At 44.5% G+C, this 21,230-nt stretch overlaps 1 protein-coding gene across 50 annotated transcripts in view; it reads left to right on the top strand.

Moving 5' to 3' along the window:
• Positions 1-21,230, top strand: part of DOCK9 (dedicator of cytokinesis 9) — a 298,290-nt gene that overhangs the window by 144,206 nt on the left and 132,854 nt on the right. For all 50 annotated transcript variants that reach the window (XM_086330406.1, XM_086330405.1, XM_086330365.1 and 47 more), the window contains exons 3-7: positions 12,271-12,360; positions 15,885-15,967; positions 18,227-18,296; positions 19,987-20,082; positions 21,047-21,181. In XM_086330406.1, coding sequence (XP_086186532.1) covers positions 12,271-12,360; positions 15,885-15,967; positions 18,227-18,296; positions 19,987-20,082; positions 21,047-21,181 — 474 coding nt within the window. The remainder of the gene's footprint in view (positions 1-12,270; positions 12,361-15,884; positions 15,968-18,226; positions 18,297-19,986; positions 20,083-21,046; positions 21,182-21,230) is intronic.

Raw genomic sequence — 21,230 nt, 5'->3', positions numbered from 1 at the left:
TCGCTTATTAAAAATAATGGGGTTTTTTTAGCTGACATTTTAAATAGGTCTGAGAGAATGATGACACTTCCACAGTGAGTGAAACTGGGTAAGCACAGACCATCGAGTAACCAATGAAGAGCAGAAGGATACTTCTATCTGTGTGATTAACGTACGTGTCTTAGGTTATTAAACACAATGAACAGGCATTGATAGGGGAAGATTTGAAGCAAGATGGAATCTTTGGACAGTGCAAGCAGGTGGAGGGCTATTTGTACTGTCTGTCTACCATTCATTGGAAGTCATTCTTTATTATAGTTATTTGTAAGTATAAGACCTTATTATTCTCTCCCCAAATAGAAAATAAAATCTCCATGAGAGTGGCAAACTATAGTCACTGGGTTTTTATTATAAATCATAGTGGGTTTTTTTTTTTAATTCACCTTTGCATTTGCGATGTTCCTATGACAGTGTTTTTATCCATGGTAGGCACTTAATATGTCTTGAATAAATGGATGGATTTGGAATCTCAATACCAGCTGCCTTTGAGGTCGTAAAAGCCTAGCTCAAGGTGGTGGATGAGGGAGACAGAAGAGGGGGAAACGTGTCTGCTTGCAACAACAAAACCCCCAAGTCCTTGAAGAAAATGCAAACTGAGGTTTGGGCCTCAGAATTATCAGATGCCATTTAACATATTACTGGACACACGCTTGGGGCTTCCCTGCTGGCTCAGTGGTAAAGAATCCACTTACCAATGCAGGAGACATAAGTTTGAACCCTGGGTCGGGAAGATCCCCTGGAGGAGGGCATGGTAACCCACTCCAGTATTCATGCCTGGAGAATCCCATGGACAGAGGAGCCTGGCGGGCTACAGTCCATGGGGTCACAAAGAGTCGGACACAACTTATTGACTAAACAACAAGAGGCATGCTCTGTGGTTCCTGCAACCTGAACAGGTCCTGCTGTGTCCAACCCTCTGCCTGGCCGAGCCCAGGTCCTGCTGAGTGTCCTGCCGGGGCCTGAGCGGCCTCGTATCAGCAGCACCTGGAGTGTGGGCCCGAGGCCCCTGAGGACGAGTTCAGGGAGCTCCACGAAGTCCCCTGATGGCAGGAGACCTCCAGTCAGGACTTCCCCGTCTGCTCAGCATTTTATCCGGAAAGCGTAACCTCCGCTCCACTGTGATTGAGATGGACTCTGCCTGGCCTGCCAGGTATGGAAGCGCTGCCCCGACAGGACTACCGTGATGACGGTGCTCACAGAGGGGTCTGTGTGGGGTTCCCCTTCACGCAGGAGTGAGACCTTACATGTGAACGGAGGAGTGTGCCTTCCTAAGGCAAGCCCTGAAAGGAACCTTATTGGGATATTGGAATTATATAAATAGTGGACATGTTTTAACTTGACACATATTAACTATTTGGGCTTCCCTGGTGGCTCAGTGGTATAGAGTCCACCTGCCAATGAAGGAAACATGGGTTTGATCCCTGGGTTGGGAAGATCCCTTGGAGAAGGGAACGGCTACCCACTGCAGTATTCTGGCCTGGAGAATCTCCATTCACAGAGAAGCCTGGCAAGCTACAGTTCATGGGATCTCAAAGACTCAGACTTGACTGAGCGACTAGACAACAACATATTCACTCTTCACTATACTAGGCGTTCCTACAAAGTGAAAGTGAAGTCGTTCAGCCGTGTCCGACTCTTTGCGACCCCATAGACTGTAGCCTACCAGGCTCCTCTGTCCATGGAATTTTCCAGGCAATAGTACTGGAGTGGATTGCCATTTCCTTCTCCAGGGGATCTTCCCAACCCAGGGCTCGAACCCAGGTCTCCCACGTTAGAGACAGACGCTTTACTGTCTGAGCCACCAGGGAAGACCAAAGGTAGGGTCTTTTTAACAACTAAAATTGCATTCTAAAGAAGACACAGACAACTAGAAAATAAAAGAACTTATTCTTGCCCACTCCTTCCTCAAGGCTTTGTTACTGAATGGAATGCTAGGTGCTCTAGGCACCAGGGTGGGCTTCCCTTGTGGCTCAGCTGGTAAAGAATCTCCCTGCAATGTGGAAGACCTGGCTTGATCCCTAGGTTGGGAAGATCCCCTGGAGAAGGGAATGGCTACCCACTGCAATATTCTGGCCTGGAGAATTCCAGTTGGACACAACTGAGCGACTTCCACTTTCACATTTCACTTCCCTAGGCACCAAGGTAGGGGAAAGACCTGAGATACAGTCATCTGGTTCTAGATTTTAGCCCCAGTCTGTCTGTTAGTAATCTGGGTATTTTGGTAAGCAAGAAACCATCCTAAAATTCACTTTTCTTAACCTGTTATTCAGAGGGTACATTTGCCCTAAAATCTGGGTTCTCATTAGATGTATGAGAATCTACAGAGGCAGCACCATTCACGGAAGCTGTCTGCACCCCTGACCAGTGTCCTCTAGGCGGCACAGAGCGGGTTGAGTGACCAGGGTGCCTATCAGAGCGTGCTTCCTCTCCTCTAGTAGCATCGTTTTCTTTTTGAGGGTGGCAGTTTTTAGTTGCAAAGTCATACGATGTGGAGAGCAGGCTGAGCCCTTACTCATGGGGAAGCTGGCCCTGCCACTCGTTCCCTGGCTGCTCCTGGTCTTCTGGGCACCCTCTCTCTCTCCATCCTCACCTGTGCAGTGATACTTAGGAAGTGATTAAAAACGAGCCTCTTTGTTTAATACCAACCCCCATCTCTCTAAAAACTGAACTTAATTGACGAGTCCAGTCACTAAGTATTCTGAACATTTAACTTAGAATTTACTGCACTTGAATAAGCTGTTATGTCATATATAATCTGGGGGGGTGGGTTGCAAGGTAGCAGAATGAAATTTTTATGACTCTCAAAGGTCTGCTGACATTTATAAATATACATATATGTCACTTTAGGAAACAGGACATTATGCATTGACAGAGCTACTTGATGTCTCACCAGTTGCTAAGACAGTGTCTCATTTGGAGCCTCAAGTGATCTTTCTTTTTTTAAAAAAATTATTTATTTTTGGCTGCGCGGGGTCATCGTTGCCGTGCACAGTCTTTCTCTAATTGTGGCAAACGGGGGCTACTCCTGTTGCAGAGCACGGGCTTCAGGAGTCACAGCTCTAGGAGCACAGGCTCAGCACTTGCGGCACGCAGGCTTCGTTGCTCCGGGCACGTGGGATCTTCCCAGACCAGCGATTGAACCCGTGCAGATTCTTATCCACTGTACCACCAGGGGAGTCCACCTCAAGTGATCTTACAACTAAACAAGACAGCCTCCATTTAAAAGTCCCAATGACGCATTCACCCAGACATTTATGTTACTAAAGGTGTTGGAGAAGCGAAGATGACTAGCACAGTCTGCGGTTCTTGAGTCTGGTAGGCGATACAGCAAGGTTTTTTGAGTCATTTCAGCAGAATCGCTTGCTGTGTGCTGCGGGAGGTGGGAGTGAGCCGCTCCACCAGCCAGGCAGAGGGGGCCAGTTCCTTAGGGAGTGAGAAGTAGCTTGTGTGCTGGAGGGTGGAAGAAGGGCAGGAGGAGAGTCCAGGAAAGTCAGTACCACTGGTCACCAAAGGCCTTAGGTCATGCTGAGCAGTCTGGAGTTTAATCTGATGGCATTGAGGGGGTCACTGAAAGAATTTAAGCTGAGACATTGACACTATGGATGAGAGTTTTAGAAAGATGACTGACATCTGTGCAGAGGGGTGGCGGAGGGAAGGTGGGCCTACCCGTCGGGGAGGGTGCACACTGAGGGTCACACAAGAGCGCCCTAAATCGTGTGTTGTCATGGCAACGGACAGCAAGGAAAGTCCTTGAAGCCACAAGGTGACACTGTGAGGGAACAGAGACCGTTAAAAGATAGAAGCTAGGGGACCGTGCAGGGGCTGGTAAAGAGGAGCTGTCAGAGGCAGAGAGATGTCCACTTCTCTGTCCACATCAGGCTTGTCCTTGCGATGTTTTAATTCATTTCTTGGGCGTTTTGTTGTTGTTTGTTTGTTTTTGATGTGGGCCATTTTAAAAGCCTTTATTGGATCTGTTACAATATTGCTTCTGTTTTTTGTTTTGGTTTTTTGGCCGTGAGGCATGTGGGATCTTAGTTCCCCGACCAGGGATTGAACCCGCATCCCTTGGCCTGGAAGGTGGAGTCTAACACTGGACCGCCAGGGAAGTCCTGGGAGTTTGTCTTTTTTGTTTGTTTGTTTAAATCCCTTTAGAAACCTAAATGGGAATCTTTCTCCCGACTCTTGTCTGGTCCCAATGCTTTGTTTGTTTCCTTGATTATTAGTGAATTAAACACTGAAAATCCTCAGGAAACTGCCTCCCTGGAAATGGACTTGTCTGATCTTCATGGAACACTGTGGGTCTGCGGCCAAGCTATGATCTCCGCAGTGAGATGTGGGGAACGCCCTGGGTAAATTTCAGTTTCCAGCGTAGCTTGGGATTGAATCTTCTCAAAAGCGAGTCATCTGCTCTGAAACAAATGCCTCTGCCAGATATCTGGAAAGGTTCCATTACTGCTGTGCCCAGTAAGTGGCAGCGAAGTCCCCAGCCTCGTCCAAAGGGAGGTCTAACACCGCGCTGGATTCGCAACGTTTTACTGCACTGACAGACGCATTCAAGGGGGCATTTCCGGCAGATTCGCAGGGACCCAGAGACGAAAGGAAGTGGGTGTTGGGCGCTGTCTCTCTAGCAGGGGATAGTTGAAAATGTATTTGGCCCAGCTGACCACAATAGAAATTCTACCCAGGGCTTAACTCTTTAGCGAGGGAGAGGGGCTGGGCCCCAGCGACGCCCGCCTGGGAACTCAGCCCTCCTGGGCTTCCGTTTCTCACACGCCCACTTGCCTCCTTTCACAGAGCCCTGGCCCCTCCCACCCCCACTCCAAGAGTGCCTTGCTCCTGGTAGACCAGGGTACTCGTTCTCCGGCAAATGCATTTGAAGGGCTAGCTCTGCTAAGAAAATGAAAACAAACTTAATAATCAACACAAGTACAGGTGCTTCCCAGGTAGCTAGTGGTAAAGAACCTGCCTGGCAACGCGGGAGGTGTAAAAGACACGAGTTCAGTCCCTGGGTCGGAAAGATCCCCTGGAGGAGGAAATGGCAACCCACTCCAGTATTCTTGCCTGGAGAATCCCACGGACAGAGGGGCCTGGTGGGCTACAGTCCACGGGGTCGCAAAGAGTCAACTGAACATGACTTAGTGACTGATCTCACACACACAGACACACAGTTCCTTCATTTGGGATTACAGACAGGAGAGGTTGCCTGCTAAGACAGTCCACATCTTAGCCTGGCGGTGGGTTGGAGCTGACAGATCTGGAGGCCTGGTGGAGGCCTGGTGGAGGCCTGGTGGAGGCCTGGTGGGCTGGACTGTCTAGCAGGTGGTCAGAGTGGGCCTGGGGCCCTCTCCTCTCTGACTTTAGGCCATCTCCAGGCCCCAAGATCCATCTTAAAGACAGTGGGAGCCTAGGTATTCCCTTCTGTCTCTCTGCTCTGCAGCCATACCTGCTGACCGGTTGCCAGGGAGGATCCTCTGCACCTCTTCTAACTCTGTCTCATCTGGTGCACTAGGGCCCTGCCTTCCTTTAAGGCTGTTCTGCTCAGGACACCTGAGGAGCTGGCTCTGAGCCCCACACTCCCTCCTGGGCTGCCAGTGGTGGTTGTTTTTCTCCCTCAGGGCGGAGACTCCCAGCCCTGTGCTCCTTTGAACCAAGAGATGGGGAGAGTCTTTGTGGATCTGCACAGCTGGCTCGGGTTCCAGGCCACCCACTTCTCTGGGATCTTGTCTCCAGCTCATTGTTCCTGTGTCCCAGGGGGAGGGTGGGCCTTTTGTTTCAGTGTCTTAATTGAAGTCCTATAAAATAATGATATTTTAAACACCCAAGAGATATGCCTACTTCCCACCAGGAATGAAGAGGGTTGTTTAATGCCCATTATAAAATGATTAATAAAAAAATCAGATGCCCTACGAATTGAGAGGATTAGAAAAATAAAGAAATGATGATACAAAAGAACATCTTTGTTAATACTAACAGCCTGTATTTAAGTCAACACAGTGAATCTCCCCTCCTTATAATCCAATTCCTTTCATAAAAACACATTAAAACTATTCCTTTAAGAAAATAAGTGGGATAATATGACTGAAAATCAAAAAAGGTATTCATCTTGTTTGTGGACATCTTTTAAGTTTTTAGTTTCTCAAAGAGCAATTCGTAGTGCTCAGATTATACATCATTTGTGGAGAGAGAGACAGAATTCCATGGAACTGTGGAGTTTTTAAACCACAGAGGAAACCTGGAGATCCTAGAAAACCTTCGATGTGGAAGGTTAAAACTGTCCTCCAAGACCATACAGCTAATTAGAGGCAGAGCTCAGATGAGAACTCAGGTTTCCTGGCCCTCAAGTCCAACCTCTTTCCAAGATCACTTCTCAAATTCTTCCGTAGGAAGTTTAATTAAATTATGCGCCTCACATTGCTTGCGGTTTGAAACATGAGCGCCTTGGTATCCCGGCTTCAGTGGGGTCAGCGTGGCGTGTTAGACCACACTGGTGCAGGAAAGACGGAGCCCTGGCCAGGTTGGGGGCGGGAAATTCATTAGTAAGAGGGATTCCAAGTTGAAGCTAAAGAAACAGGGCCGTGGCAGGCCATCAGGGAAGAGCAGTGAGTGGTGAAGAAGAGGAGCAGAAGATGCCAGGAAGCCTGGGCTGGGGCCCAGGTGTGGAAACATGGTACCCTTCAGAGGCCCTGATTCCTTGGGCTAAGCATCCCACTTTCCATATGTGGCTCATAGCTATTCAAGTGACCCCTGTTTTTGGAGGGAATCATGTCAGCCAAGAGAAAAAAGTTTATAAAATAAAAAAGTCTCTATTTGAAATTTGGCCTTCCAAACTAGACGTGGCTATAGTCATAAAATGTAATCTTCCTATTGGGCTCCGGGGTACCTCTGCATTTTATCATTTCACTCCATTAAAAAAAAGTTCAGGGACTTCCCTGTTGGTCCGGAGGTTAAGGCTTCGCCCTCCAACACAGGCAGTGCGAGTTCGATCCCTGGTCAAGGAGCTAAGGAACCCACATGTCTTGTGGCCCCAAAACTGAAACATAAAAAGCAGTATTGTAAAGGTTTCCATAAAGACTTAAGAAAATACAGCTTTAAAAAAAATCCAATAAAGCCAATAAAGGCTCTCAGGTGTTCATGCATCGTTATGTAAGCTCTTTGGAAGAGAACTTCACCTTTTCCTCCTCCTCTTGCAGTCCTAGTAAGTTTCCTTTTTAATTAATCTTAAAATTTTGTGAAAGGTCTCATAAGACTCATGCCCATGCTTGGCCAAGGTGATTAAGGATTTCTGTGAGTCAAGCACTGCCCAGATTTAACCTAAGTAACAGTATTGACTGGAAATGATTTAATCTATTATAGTAGCTGGAAGAAGACTTTTATTTTTAAACTGTATTTTGTGCTATTAGATTTATATCCCAAAGGTTGTCTGAAATGCTATGTTTAGGTTCAATTTTCAGATTTTATCACACTTCATAGTGTGTAATTTTTTTTCTCCCTACCCCTTGCACAAAAAAGACTTGTACCTTTTTCAGTAGAAAAAGGGGCCACCCGTGGCTTTCCAGGTGGTGTAGTGATAAAGAACCACCCTTGCCAATGAGTTCGATCCCTGGGTGGGGAAGATCCCCTGAAGGAGGAAACGGCAACCCACTCTGGTATTCTTGCCTGGAGAATCCCATGGACAGAGGAGCCTGGTGGGCTACAGTCCATGGAGTCACAGAAGAGTCAGACATGACCTAAGCAACTTAGCACACACGAACCCCTTCTACATTGACTTTTTAGTAGAGTGGCAATGATTTATTTCCAAACAAAGGAACGGTACTAACGCTCTTTAAATGTCCACCTTGGTGTTGATTTATATAAAGTGGCTACAGACCTGTTTTTTAGCAGGAATATGATTTTAATGAGTGGAAAAGAATACCACAGCAATGAAAAAGAGAACTAAGCTCATTTTTGAGATGAATTTTAGTCTTCATTGAGTAGAAATCAGATATTGATTTGGAGTCTGTTGTAAGTCAGATAAATGAAACTACAGAAATTTAATGTGAATTGATTTGACATCCAATAGACTATTACCTGAATGTGACTTTTAATACATAAAATATATGGAGAAATTAAAATAGAGCATTCAGTTACTTATGCGACAGTCTTCCCTTGTCAATTCCCATAATGGACCAGAGGACTTTTTGAAATAATAGGGAGGAAAGCTGCAAGTAATGGATGATTATTGGTAGGCTTCTATTTCTATCTCCATTGACTGTTTTATCCATTCATTTCTTGAAACATTTATTGAGTACTTAGCAGATAGAAAGATACATCTTCTGCCCTCAAAGGAACCCAGAGTCTGGATGGAAGGGGGAAAAAGGACATGTGTCTGCAGAAGGGTTTTGGATAATGGAGTCAGAGATTGATGAGCTATCAGAGGGTGCCTCGGGAGGTGTGGTTTATAAGGTCACCAAGGTCTGGGTTCAGATCTCGACTTTCAAACCCTGGAGACTGGGTTTGGGCTGGTGTGACCAGAGTTGTTTGGGCTCAGTGGAAATGACTTGTAGCAGCTAACTATGAGAGAACAAACCAGAAACCATTTGATACTGTGCACTGACAGCTAGTGGGCTTCCCTGGTGGCTCAGCTGCTGAAGAATCTGCCTGCACTGAGGGAGACCTGGGTTCCATCCCTAGGTTGGAAGATCCCCTGGAGAAGGGAACAGCTACCCACTCCAGTATTCTGGCCTGGAGAATTCCGTGGACTAGATAGTCCATGGGGTCGCAAAGAGTGACTGAGATTCGACATGACTGAGTGACTTTTACTTCACTTCACTTCCACTTTCACTTCAATTCACTGAGAACTAGAATTAATCAGCAGATCAGAATACATTCATTGGCTGTGTGTTCTCTGATTAGGAGAGTTGACATGGGAGTTATAATAAACAAGTGACTTGGTGAGACTAGACTGGAAGCAAAGGCAACAAGTGGAAAGACCTTGGCAACCGGTGGTATCAAACAGTGACTCCTCATTGGAACCAAGTCCAGGAGTCCCCCGGGGGGTCCCAGTCTTTCCTATTAGATGGTAACAAAGACACTGACAGAAAGGCTCTGGCATACGAACCCAGTTCTTTCTGTTGGCCCATTCTTTCCTTATAAAACCATTGGCTAAGCTATAGGTTGGTGCAGTTTTAGAGTCATGTACTTCAAGCCTAAAGAGTTCTAGGCATTTTCCTTTGGCATAGGATGTGTTTTTTAATTCTAAGACTAAATGGGTTTGTTTTTTTGTGTATACACACACACACACACACACACACACACACACACAAAGAGTTAATCTCATCTATTATGACTTGATTTTGTTATTTTGACTTTCTAAGGGTAGGGTTATCTTCACGTTTCTCTTCCTTTCCATACTAAACACAACTTGTACTCATCCTGTGAAGTTTAACTGAAGCATCTTTGCCTCGGTGCACATCTTCTTGGCGTTCTCTTCTCCTCCCTTTTGGATTTGGACTCTGCTACTCTTTCGTCTCATTCCAGCCTGTGATTTTGTGTTCTTCTTTCCTACACCTTTCTGGTATGGTGGGTGGTTAGAAACACATGGTTGATTGGTTTAATTATGCCCAATGCTCTCTTATCTGTTAAAGGTCGTCTGTCTTTAATGATTAAAGTTGCTTTCTTTTTAGAATGAGAGCATAATGTCACTTTGATCCACACACACACACACACAAAAAGGTTCATTTCCTATTTCTCACCCTAAAGAAATATTTGGAAAAGTGTCACATAATTAAAGTTTCTTGAGTTGTTAATTCCACCAGGAAAATTCTATAGTAAATTTTCTTTCTTCCTGATGTTGTGATGGGGATTGGGCCAGAAATGACCCTAAAAGTCCTATTTCTTGGCCTGAGTTATTTCATGAACATTTTAAAAGTCTGATAATTAATTTTTAAAAAATCTTGAGAGAACCAAATAAATCAAGATAAGGACACAGTAAGTGAGGATACAGAATATGTCCTCCTTTGAAGTGTATGTAATTTCTTTATTATACCTGACTCTTAGCACTTTTGACAATCTCTTCTAATGTGTGACTTTGAAGCTTTTGGAATAGATTATGCCTCCAGTGCTTACTGTCACTCATCTCTGTGGCCTTTCGTGGAACCAGGTGTATAATAAGGGTCACTGTTTGTGACTTTCATTAAGAAACCAAGGGCCAGTGTGTTGAAAGCCCTCCTGGAGGAGGCTGAATGAATCAACAATTCACCTGTAAAGGACTTAGGTAGAGAACAGAGTTCCTCGCTTCCCTTCCTTTAGCCTGCTGCTGCTGCTAAGTCCCTTCAGTCGTGTCCGACTCTGTGCGACCCCACAGACGGCAGCCCACCAGGCTCCCCCGTCCCTGGGATTCTCCAGGCAAGAACACTGGAGTGGGTTGCCATTTCCTTCTCCAATACATGAAAGTGAAAAGTGAAGTCACTCAGTCTGTCCAACTCTTTGCCACCCCATGGACTGCAGCCCACCAGGCTCCTCCGTCCCTGGGATTTTGCAGACAAGAGTACTGGAGTGGGGTGCCATTGCTAAAGGAGGCTTATTCTAAAAGTTGAATTTGATTATTTTCAAAGATGGACACAGTGCAAGTAAAGAGTGAATACAGGTGAAGTGGACACAACAGGGGGTAAATATAGGCAAGAAATAAGATTATTAAAAAAATGTATGCCCTTTATACCCTGAGAAAACCATGGTTGAAAAAGACACTTGTACCCCAGTGTTCATTGCAGCACTATTTACAGTAGCTACGCCATGGAAGAAAGCTAGATGTCCATCAACTAATGAATGGATAAAGAAGCCGCGGTACATATATACAATGGAATATTACTCAGCCATAAAAAGGAACACATTTGAGTCAGTTTTAATCAGGTAGATGAACCTAGAGCCTGTTATATAGAGTGAAGTAAGTTAGAAAGAGAAGAAGATCATATTCTAAAGCGTATATATGGAATTTAGAAAAGTGGTGCTGATGAACCTATTTGCAGGATCGTAATGGAGATACACAGAGAACAGATTTGTGGACATGGCGGGAAGGAGAGCGTTGGACACATTGAGAGAGCAGCATGGAAACATACACAGTACCCTATGGAAAACAGAGAGCAGTGGGAATTTGCTCTATGACTCTGGGAACTAGCCTGGAGGGGTGGGATGGGGTGGGAGGTGGGAGGGAGTTTCAAGAGGGAGGGAACCTGTGTATACCTGTGGTGGCTTATGTTGGTGTATAGCAGAAACTGATACAATATTGTAAAGCAGTTATCCTTCAATTAAAAATAAATTGTTAAACAATGTATGCCCTGGAGTTCTTCCCCTGTGCTGAAGGGGGAGGGACCACAGATTTTTCCCTAAGTTTCCTCCAGCCTTATAAAGAAGAGAAACAGCTGGACAGAGGCTGGGCAATCCCAGCTTAGTAATTAGCCCAAAGATGGATTCTGTCAACACGATGGTTTCACGTGTGCTGTTTTATAGCTATGATCTGTTGATAGTAACCCAAGAATTACAATCCATAGGAGGGAAAAAAAAAAAAATCTAGAACATTCCTTCCTGAAACCCAGGGCCTGGTTATCTCATACTGACACTACAATCCCTTCCAAACAGCATTAATTAGGGTAGATTAATTAGGTAGATTTGCTGCCCAAAGTGAGACTTTTTATTCTTTAAAGTATGCGTTTAAGCCTCATGACATAAGAGCAGTTCCAAGGAGGTAAGATAGTGTTCACAAATTACAGATTCAGTCAACAAACATGGATTAAGGACCTGCTGCGTGTCCCACTGGGGATGTGGCAATAAATAAGAATGGGTGTAAAAGGCAGGTAAGAGGTGGATGTACAACAATGCGAATGTGTTTAATGGCCCTGAACCTGGACACTTAAAATGGTTCAAATGGTAAACGTAGTGTCTGATTTACCACGATTTTAAAAAGGCGATTAAGGCAAGTAAAAGGCAACACAGTGGTTCTAGATCAAGCACTTGGGGCGGGGGAGTGTGAGGGTCTCTGAAAGTGGCCTCTTCCCTGCCTGCAGGGGGTCCCTGGGCCCCGCGGTGCAGAGGAACTTGGGAGCTACTGCCTTCACCTTTTGCACTTTAAGGAGCCTGCTGGGGTCTGGGGTCTGCAGCGCCTGACCTGAGGCGGAAGGGGAAGGGCCCGCTGCCCCGAGAGGCCAGCGCCTTTCCGTCTCCACTCATCAAGCCTCACCCTGGTGCTCTCCTTCACAGACGGCCCTCCTGAGACGACAGGACCGGTACCAGCGCTCCACCGTGCCCCCCAACGCGCTGCAGGACGCCCAGAGCCTATTCGTGACAGAGGTAATGTGCTTCTTCTACACTAGCTCACTGTCAACTAAGTGATTTTTCTCTAGTGCCACCTCCCCCTTTAAAAATTTCAGTGGTATTTTCAAGACAGTGTCAGAGAGAGATAATTACATTTTTATCATAGCTGTTAAAATAGTCAATAGAATAAAGTGTAGTTTTCCGAGTCTGAAACATGGACAGAAATGTCAGCAGGGGTCCATTTATGACAAAACACAAATTTGACAGAACTTATTTCATAGGCTTAAAAATAAAGAGTAACTTGTTAATGGACACCTGGCAGACAATGATATTCTTTTCAAGGGAAACTCAGCACATGCATTTATGTTTGTTGACTTCATTTATATGTTTGTACATGTAACTTTTTATCAAGACTAGTTCAGTATTCATGAAGTGGCAGGTAATAATGAGCATAATAACTATCCTTTATCAATATATGATTATTATTACTTTTGTTTGATCATACAGGTAATGACTCTTTTGTTAAGGAGGAAAGAGAAATTACTGCATCAAGATTGCTTTCTTTTTCTTTCTTGGGGTTTATTTCTTCCTCCAGGTGCCTTTAGATGGGATGAATGAATTAGGTGTTTTAACCTTGTTTCTTGAAGTGCTCCTTCATTTAAAAAAAAATAGTGAATTTTTATCCCCATTCTTCTAGTTGATGTTTAGAAGCTAACCATGCCATCAATAAATTTGCCTGCTACAAGGAAGTTACACGCTATTGTAAGTGAAGAGCGATTACAATAACAACATTTAGATTCCATGGATTGTTAAAGAATTTTTTTTTTGATGTGGGCCATTTTTAAATAGCTTACTTATTTTTGACTGTGCTGGGTCCTTGTTGCTTCGAGGGCTTTTCTCCCGTTAGAGTGAGCGGGGGCCACTTTTTGTTCAGTGGCTTCTCCTGTTGCAGAGAACGGGCTCTAGAGCACAGTCTCAGAAGTTGTGGCATGCGGGCTTGGTTGCGCCAAGGCACGTGGGATCTTCCTGGATCAGGGATCGAACCCGTGTCTCCTGCATTGGCAGGTGGATTCTTCACCACTGAGCTACCAGGGAAGCCCTCCATTGGGATTTTTCAAAAAACTGAACGTGGTTAAATTATCTGAAGTATGTTCTCTTATCGTTCTGAAGATAACTTCTTGCGTTACCTCCTTTGCCGCTCTGTTCCTAACACTGATGCAAGACAAATGCGGTCCGATATGCTTCAGTTTACATCATCTCAAATGTTTATTTTAAACAGGACACAGGCGAACCGTCCTGCAACCTGTTTTGGTACAGAAAGTCACATTGTGGCACAGCCACACCCCTCGCTCACATATGCCTGTGACTCTTGACATTACTGCTCAGGCTCGATGGTTGCGACAGACAGCGTGTCCCTCAGAGCCGAAAACATTCACTATCTCGCCTTCTGCAGAAAACGTTTGCTGATACTTGTTTTAAGGCATATCGTAAAACTGTTAATTACTAATTCAACTCTCCCAGTTTCTTAAAAAATAGGATTTTTGAAGGATGCCTCTCCATCGAGTCTTTCATCGCTGCAACCGGAGCAATAGCGACTTCACCCTGTGTGCAGGGGCCAGCACAGCCCCACCCTCTTGGGCCCCTTCCACCAGGGTGGAGTGCCCCAGCACTTCCTCCCCATCCTCTCGTCCATGGGAGGATGACCTAATGGCTTAAAAAAAAAAACATACACACACAAAAAAAACCTTTCAGTATAACCTCAAAATATTATTGAATTTCACGACTTTGAAAGGTCAGTCATGAAACCAGCCAGTCAGATTCCTGCCTCTTTAGAGATAGTTCTCCAGGTACTGATTTCTGATCGAACCCCTTGTCTTCTGGACTTTCTGCAGCCCCAGTCTCGTGGGGGTTGCTAGATTGTTCTCTGTTCCTGCGTTGGAATTCAGCTTGTGCCTGCCATGTGGGCAGTCAACAATGGCTTATGAAACAAGTGACTCTCTGGCTACTTAACCTGGTTAACTATATCTTTTGCAGTTTCTAATTTTTTTTTTTTTTTTTGCTTGCTCCTTGGAAAAAAAGCTATGACAAACCTATACACCATATTAAAATGCAGAGACATCACTTTACCTACAAAGGTCCATATAGTCAAAGCTATGGTTTTTCTAGCAGTCATGTATGGATGTGAGAGTTGGACCATAAAGAAAGCTGGGCACGGAAGAATTGATGCCTTAGAATTGTGGTGCTGGAGGAAATCTTGAGAGTCCCTTGGACTGCAAGGAGATCCAACCAGTCCATCCTAAAGGAAATCAGTCCTGAATATTCATTGGAAGGACTGATGCTGGAGGTGGAAGCTCCAATACTTTGGCCACCTGATGTGAAGAAATGACTCATTGGAAAAGACCCTGATGCTGGGAAAGATTGAAGGCAGGAGGAGAAGGGGATGACAGAAGATGAGATGGTTGGACGGCATAACCCACTCAATGGACATGAGTTTGAGCAAACTCTGGGAGATAGTAAAGGAGGGGGAAGCCTGGTATGCTGTAGTCCATGGAGTCTCAAAGAGTCGGCCACGACTTAGCGACTGAACAACAAATAGTTTAAAATATGTAAACTGTAATTATCTTTCTTATCCATTTTGCCTAAGATATTAAAAATCTGGGCACTCAGGTATCTGCTCATAAATACACTGATTGTGTACAAGTATATACTTATTTGGGCTTCCCTAGTGGCTCAGGTGGAGAAGACAATGGCACCCCACTCCAGAACTCTTGCCTGGAAAATCCCATGGATGGAGGAGCCTGGTAGGCTGCAGTCCATGGGGTCGCTAAGAGTTGGACACGACTGAGTGACTTCACTTTCACTTTTCACTTTTATGCATTGGAAAAGGAAATGGCAACCCACTCCAGTATTCTTGCCTGGAGAATCCCATGGACAGAGGAGCCTGGCAGGCTACAGTCCGTGGGGTTCCAAAGAGTCAGACACAACTGAATTGACTTAGTACGCCTGCATACGTGAAGAGGTCATGGTGTCTCTGTGAACTGGAATCTAAATCTTTCTTCCTAGTTACCTCACACCATCCCTTATAAATAAAATGAGATGCTGAGGGCAAATGTATGTAATACTGACTCATGAGCAAGTTGTAATGTGTGTAAATCCCATGAGAGAGTCTTTAGGGTCGCACTTTTCACTTACTTTCATGTTCTTATAGAGGCCACATGACTTCTTAGGGACCTATTGGGTTTAAGTGAGGAGCAACATGTTGTTATGTAAACGCAGCAAGAGGAGGTGAGGTTTGTCTCCTTGTAACCCCTGCTCCTGGATCACGAATGATGGTGACTCTAATGACCCCTCTCCCAAGGGTAATGTTTCGGTGGTTCTTAAGCTTCAGGGAACCTCTCTCTGTGGTGGAATTTCAGGCATGAGAGGGTTGAGGGGAAAGAACTATTTTGATGTTGGTGTGGGTGTGCATTCGTAAACTTTCCCAAATGTTCTCCAGAAGTCATCACATGTCTTTTTCCTTTTTTTCTTACACTTTCTATTTTTTCTGCTCCTCCCAATAGTGCATCAAAACCTATAACTCTGACTGGCATCTTGTGAATTATAAATATGAAGATTACTCAGGAGAGTTTCGACAGCTTCCAAAGTGAGTACACGATCTGACTGCACAAGATGGAGTTAAACACACAGAGAAAAGTCTTTGTACTTGAAACACCCAGGGAAGTGAGTAACTTCACATGCAGTCAGAGTGATAAGAGAACGTGTTTCTAGATGGTTTGTGTGTATGTGGACGCTTCCTTGGTAGCTCAGCTGGTAAAGAATCCGCCTGCAATGCCGGAGACCCCGGTTCGATTCCTGGGTCAGGAAGATCCCCTGGAGAAGAGATAGGCTACCCACTCCAGTATTCTTGGGCTTTCCAGGTAGCTCAGCTGGTAGAGTCCATCCACAATGTGGGAGACCTGGGTTCAATCCTGGGTTGGGAAGATCCCCTGGAGAAGGGAACGGCTACCCACTCCAGTATTCTGGGCTGGAGAATTCCATGGACTATATAGTCCATGGGGTGGCAAAGAATTGGACACAACTGAGCGACTTTCACTTTCAGTACTTTTCACTTTTTGTGTGTATGTGGGTTAGCTGTTGTTTACAAGGAATTTGACCACAGAACTCGAACCTAGTAGTATGGGATTGGTTGGTGATAAACTCACGGATGGTTTAATTGTGTTCAGTGCCACTCAGGGTACCACTGATAAAACACAAACAGGTGACGGTTTGTTTGTTTGTTTGTTTGTTTAAGTGAGAAATAGGAAACAAAGTAAATATAAGGGTATTGAACTATGTTGGGGTGTGTTTTATCTTAAGACTATTTTGAAGAGACATGAAAAGCATTTTATATTGAACAAATTTTATATTTTAAAAAGCATTTTCCCAGACAAATTTCTTCACTTCCTTTAATGTATTAACTCATTCTGAACTACACCAAAAGCCAGTGTGTTTAGATTGATAATGGTAGTTAAAGTAAACCAGGTATAGATAGGTCTCGCCTTGAGAGGAGATCTCTTATAAAATGGTACATCCTGAAATGATACAGTTGGCAAATTTTGGTTTATTATGAAAGTTGAAAGCAAACAGTGATGGATTCTGTGTCAAAAGTAACTGTTGCCAATGAAAATTGTACTTGAGACTCTATTAATATATTTTTTCTTTGTGTTTGCTGCATCTGTGAGTTTGAACTGTTTTTACTGTTCTCAATGGACCTAGCTGTTTGTTTTTTTTCTGTTTGTGTGGTTCAGCCACTCCTTAAGAGTGTTCAGCCAACTTCCCAGTCTTCTCTTTTAAACCTCGGCTGAGAACACTCCCTTCCAGCATTGTCTTCTCCAGATGGCTCTGTTCCTTGCTTCTATATTTACCCAACACTCATCTGAGGCCTTGATTCTTCCCCTTTGATTGAATTTACCTATGGTTACTGATAGGCTTGTTCATGCTGTTCTCATGACTGAAAGAGAACAGACTGAGGATATAGTATATTTACTACACGATATACTGTTGCTGCTGGTGGATTTTACCTCTGAGCATTAATAAGAGTTTCAATCATGTGATGAGGAGGAGGAGTTTGTAACAGTGACTTAAGAACATAGATTCTGTAGTCTGCTGGCGTCATCTACCTCCTCTGCCCTCTGTAAGCCTCAGTGTCCTCATCTGTTAAGTGGTCTTGGCACCGGTTCCCGCCATCTAAAGGATGAAGGGAAGTGCCACATGTGGAGTGCAGCACGGCGCCTAGCATGTGATAGCTGGAACTGTTATTGTCCTCTTTTTATCATTAATACCATCATCATTAAGACTGCTTTGCAGTCACTTCAAAGGCAGTGACCTCATTTAAGCTTCATGTTAAAGTTATTCTGCTGCTGCTGCTAAGTTGCTTCAGCCGTGTCTGACTCTGTGCGACCCCATAGTCGGCAGCCCACCAGGCTCCCCCGTCCCTGGGATTCTCCAGGCAAGAACACTGGAGTGGGTTGCCATTTCCTTCTTCAATGCATGAAAGTGAAAAGTGAAAGTGAAGTCGCTCAGTCGGGTCAGACTCCTAGCAACCCCATGGACTGCAGCCTAGCAGGCTCCTCCATCCATGGGATTTTCCAGGAAAGAGTACCGGAGTGGGTTGGCATTGCCTTTTCCACCACGTCTTTATTTCTTTGTACACATTACCATTATTAACATGCCTAACTCCCAGCAAGCTATGCCATCTTGTCTGTAAAGCTTTTGGGAGCAATGTCGTCAGTTGTTTCCATTCTTCAGCCAAGTGGGCCAGCTTTGGATTTGTTAAAGTCTTGCTCCTCTGATGTGGGAAGAAATCTGGCATCTCTTCATAGACTAGGTAATTATAAAACAAGTTTCTTTCTTCTTTTTAAAGCAAAATGGCCAAGTTGGATAAACTTCCGGTTCATGTCTATGAAGTGGACGAGGAGGTTGACAAAGACGAGGTAGGATTGCTCGCTTATGAATTTAAAAATCGACTTAGTTCACAGTTAGACGACTTATTGGAAAATTACCAACATGTATCCAAAACAGGAATTGGAATGTTTCTTGAAACAGGGGAAGAATTTTTAAAAAATATCTTGTTTGGTTGAAATAATGGTCTCTGTTTCAACTCCACTACATAGCATTGCCTGTTCCTCTGGTCTTGTTTATTTGTTCTGAGATGGTTTTCAAAGGCAAGATTTGGCTACATTGTTAAAAAGATCAAGATAACTTAGATCCCAAGTTTGGGTTGTTTTTCAAGGGATATTTGACACAAACTGGCAGCCAGTAGGTTTTAAATGGCTGTTTCTTCAGGGAGAGCTATGAGTGAAGTAAATGGGACCCAGAAGCTCTGATTTTAACCAGCCCACTTTCCCTACTATTGGAGGATGGATGATGACTAGGCGTGTGTAAAGGATGCTGAGCTGGGGCATTAGGTGTATTGCGTGCACTTAGCAAGGAAAACCTAATAAAAAAGTTAGTACCGCCTGTCTCTGCATTTCTTCTCCCCTACTCAGCTCACTGTGGGCATTAACAATGTGCACAGCAGCAAAGTATTTCAGAAACCACTTTAGAAATATTCTGGGAAGAGTCAGTGGTCATTTGAAATGAAAAACAAGATATTAAAACCTTGGCGTGAAGTAATAGTGAGAGGAGGACTAATTGAAATAACACAGCAAACTATGAAATCCTAGGCACGTGGGTTGTTTCTGTTGTTGCAGATAATAAGGGCAGCAGTAGAATCACCAAGACTAACATTGAGGTGATCTCAGACAAAGTATAAGATGGGTCCTGCATTTATCTACTGGACTGTAGAAATAGAGGTCGTAATTCGACTAGTGCGTAGGAGGTGTCAGCTGGGTGACTGACACTGTGTGGTCCTCTTTTCCTAAAGTTCCTACTGAAGTGTGTATTGGGCCCAGCCTTAAAGGGGAAAAGGCATCACTAGGGGGTGATCTTAGAGAATGAGGAAGGGGCCTGGGTCAGAGTGTCATGGAAAGTTTGTGTGTGTGTATTTCACGTCTGCTTATTGTATGTACAAATGTATACCTGACCTATTTTTTGCAGCATCTGGCTGCCCCATGCCCTTAAACCCAGATCTCAGAGTTGGGGTCAGAACTTGAAGAAACGAGTTTTATTAACTTTTCTAGCTGTTGCTCTTCCCCTCTCTCTCTCCCTGCTGTGTTCTCGCCTCTCCTTCCCTCTTTTCTATTGCCCCAGCATTTTATCTCTCCTTTCTCTATTGCCTCATATTTCCTTCCTTCCTTATTCACCTTTCCCTGAACTAAGCCTCTGGGAAGTTTTCCAGGAATTTGCTTTTGTCTTCCAACTATAGGGGAGTGTAATGTGAAAACATTTTTCATGAAACCGGGCGAGACCTTACAACTTGAGTGGTCGAGTATGGTATGTACTTTCTGTGGCTCATTAAACACTTAAAAATGAAACAACTTGGACTGGAACAAGCTTTGCTTTTTAATGGACTGGAGTTTGCAGAAATTTAGGCTTGTCCCCCTTATATACTGGCAAGTGAACTTAGTAGGTATAAGTGCCAGGCGGATTCCAGTAAAGGAGTGAGGGGCCACCAGGCATGAATTGAACGGATCTGCCATCCGTGATAATGGGAGACTGACTGGTGGTGTCCTTCTCTCCTAGGATGCCGCCTCCCTCGGCTCGCAGAAGGGTGGGATCACCAAGCATGGCTGGCTGTACAAAGGCAACATGAACAGTGCGATCAGCGTGACCATGAGGGTAAGGAGGCCCACCACCCTGCTCTCCCCTGATTAAGCCCTTTCTGCTGGAGGTCTTGGAATGATGCTCAAGATGAATGGGGATGCTGTTCTTCCCAACAAAAGTGACGTTGTCTGGTTAATTAGATGCTTCCCTGGTGATCGGTGATCGACCCTCACTGGTACAGTTTCCACCCCCTCCACTTGTCACCCTCCGACCACCAGTGTGACAAGATTATCCGGAGGCTGGTGTGAAGGAGCAGTCGTCATATAGCCTTTCTTTCTCTGTGTTGATTACAAAAGGGGTACTCAGTACCTTGCAGAGCATCACCAAGGGGCTACACCTAAGCAATTTTGCTTTCCTGCAACAAAACCAAGAAAAGTGGAAATCAGTGACTAAAGGGAATATGGTTAAGTTGGAAAGGAGGCTGCCAAGAGAAAAGTAAAACTAGTGTAAAAACTATCCAGGAGAGAAGTAGGAGCAGAGAAAGACCAGGATTAATAGTAAAGAGAAGCAATGGAAGGGAGGTGGGATGGGCAGGAGAAAAAATTAAATCAGGGGAAATGCTGACTGTCGTAATCCTGAGGCTGAAAAGTCGTCCAGTGTCGTGAGGCTGAGAACGCTTTCTACTCTGGGCGAGAAACCCTGGGGATTTGAGAACGTTCCCGTCCTTTCCAGCTGCATCCCAAATCGGAACGCACTGCCCCGATTCTGGGTGGTTATGTAAAAATCTCTGATTCTCTGGGTAAGAAAAATGACCCAGGAATGTTAAGTGAACCAGCCCCTCAGAATTTAAATGCAGGGAAATTATTAGATGCAATGGAGAGTCTTAACTCAACTCAGCTACCTGGGCACTGGCCAGAATGAGATTTGTTTTGGAGAGAACTGAAATGGTTTTTATGTCAGGGCATCATTGTGAGTTATTGAGAGAGATTGTGGCTCCTTTCGTTCTGAAACAATCACTGTGTGTATATTTTTCTCTCAGTCATTTAAAAGACGATTTTTCCACCTGATTCAACTTGGTGATGGGTCCTACAATTTGAATTTTTATAAAGATGAAAAGATCTCCAAGGAACCCAAAGGATCAATATTTCTCGATTCCTGTATGGGTGTGGTTCAGGTAAATATGAAACAAGTTTTATCATTGAGTTTTCTCATTTGTAAAAATA

This window comes from Bos grunniens, chromosome 12 (assembly GCF_055505025.1).
Source record: "Bos grunniens cultivar Pamir isolate PY7600 chromosome 12, Bosgru_T2T1.0, whole genome shotgun sequence".
NCBI classification, from domain to species: Eukaryota; Metazoa; Chordata; class Mammalia; order Artiodactyla; family Bovidae; genus Bos; species Bos grunniens.
This window is presented reverse-complemented; position numbering and strand designations above follow the sequence as displayed.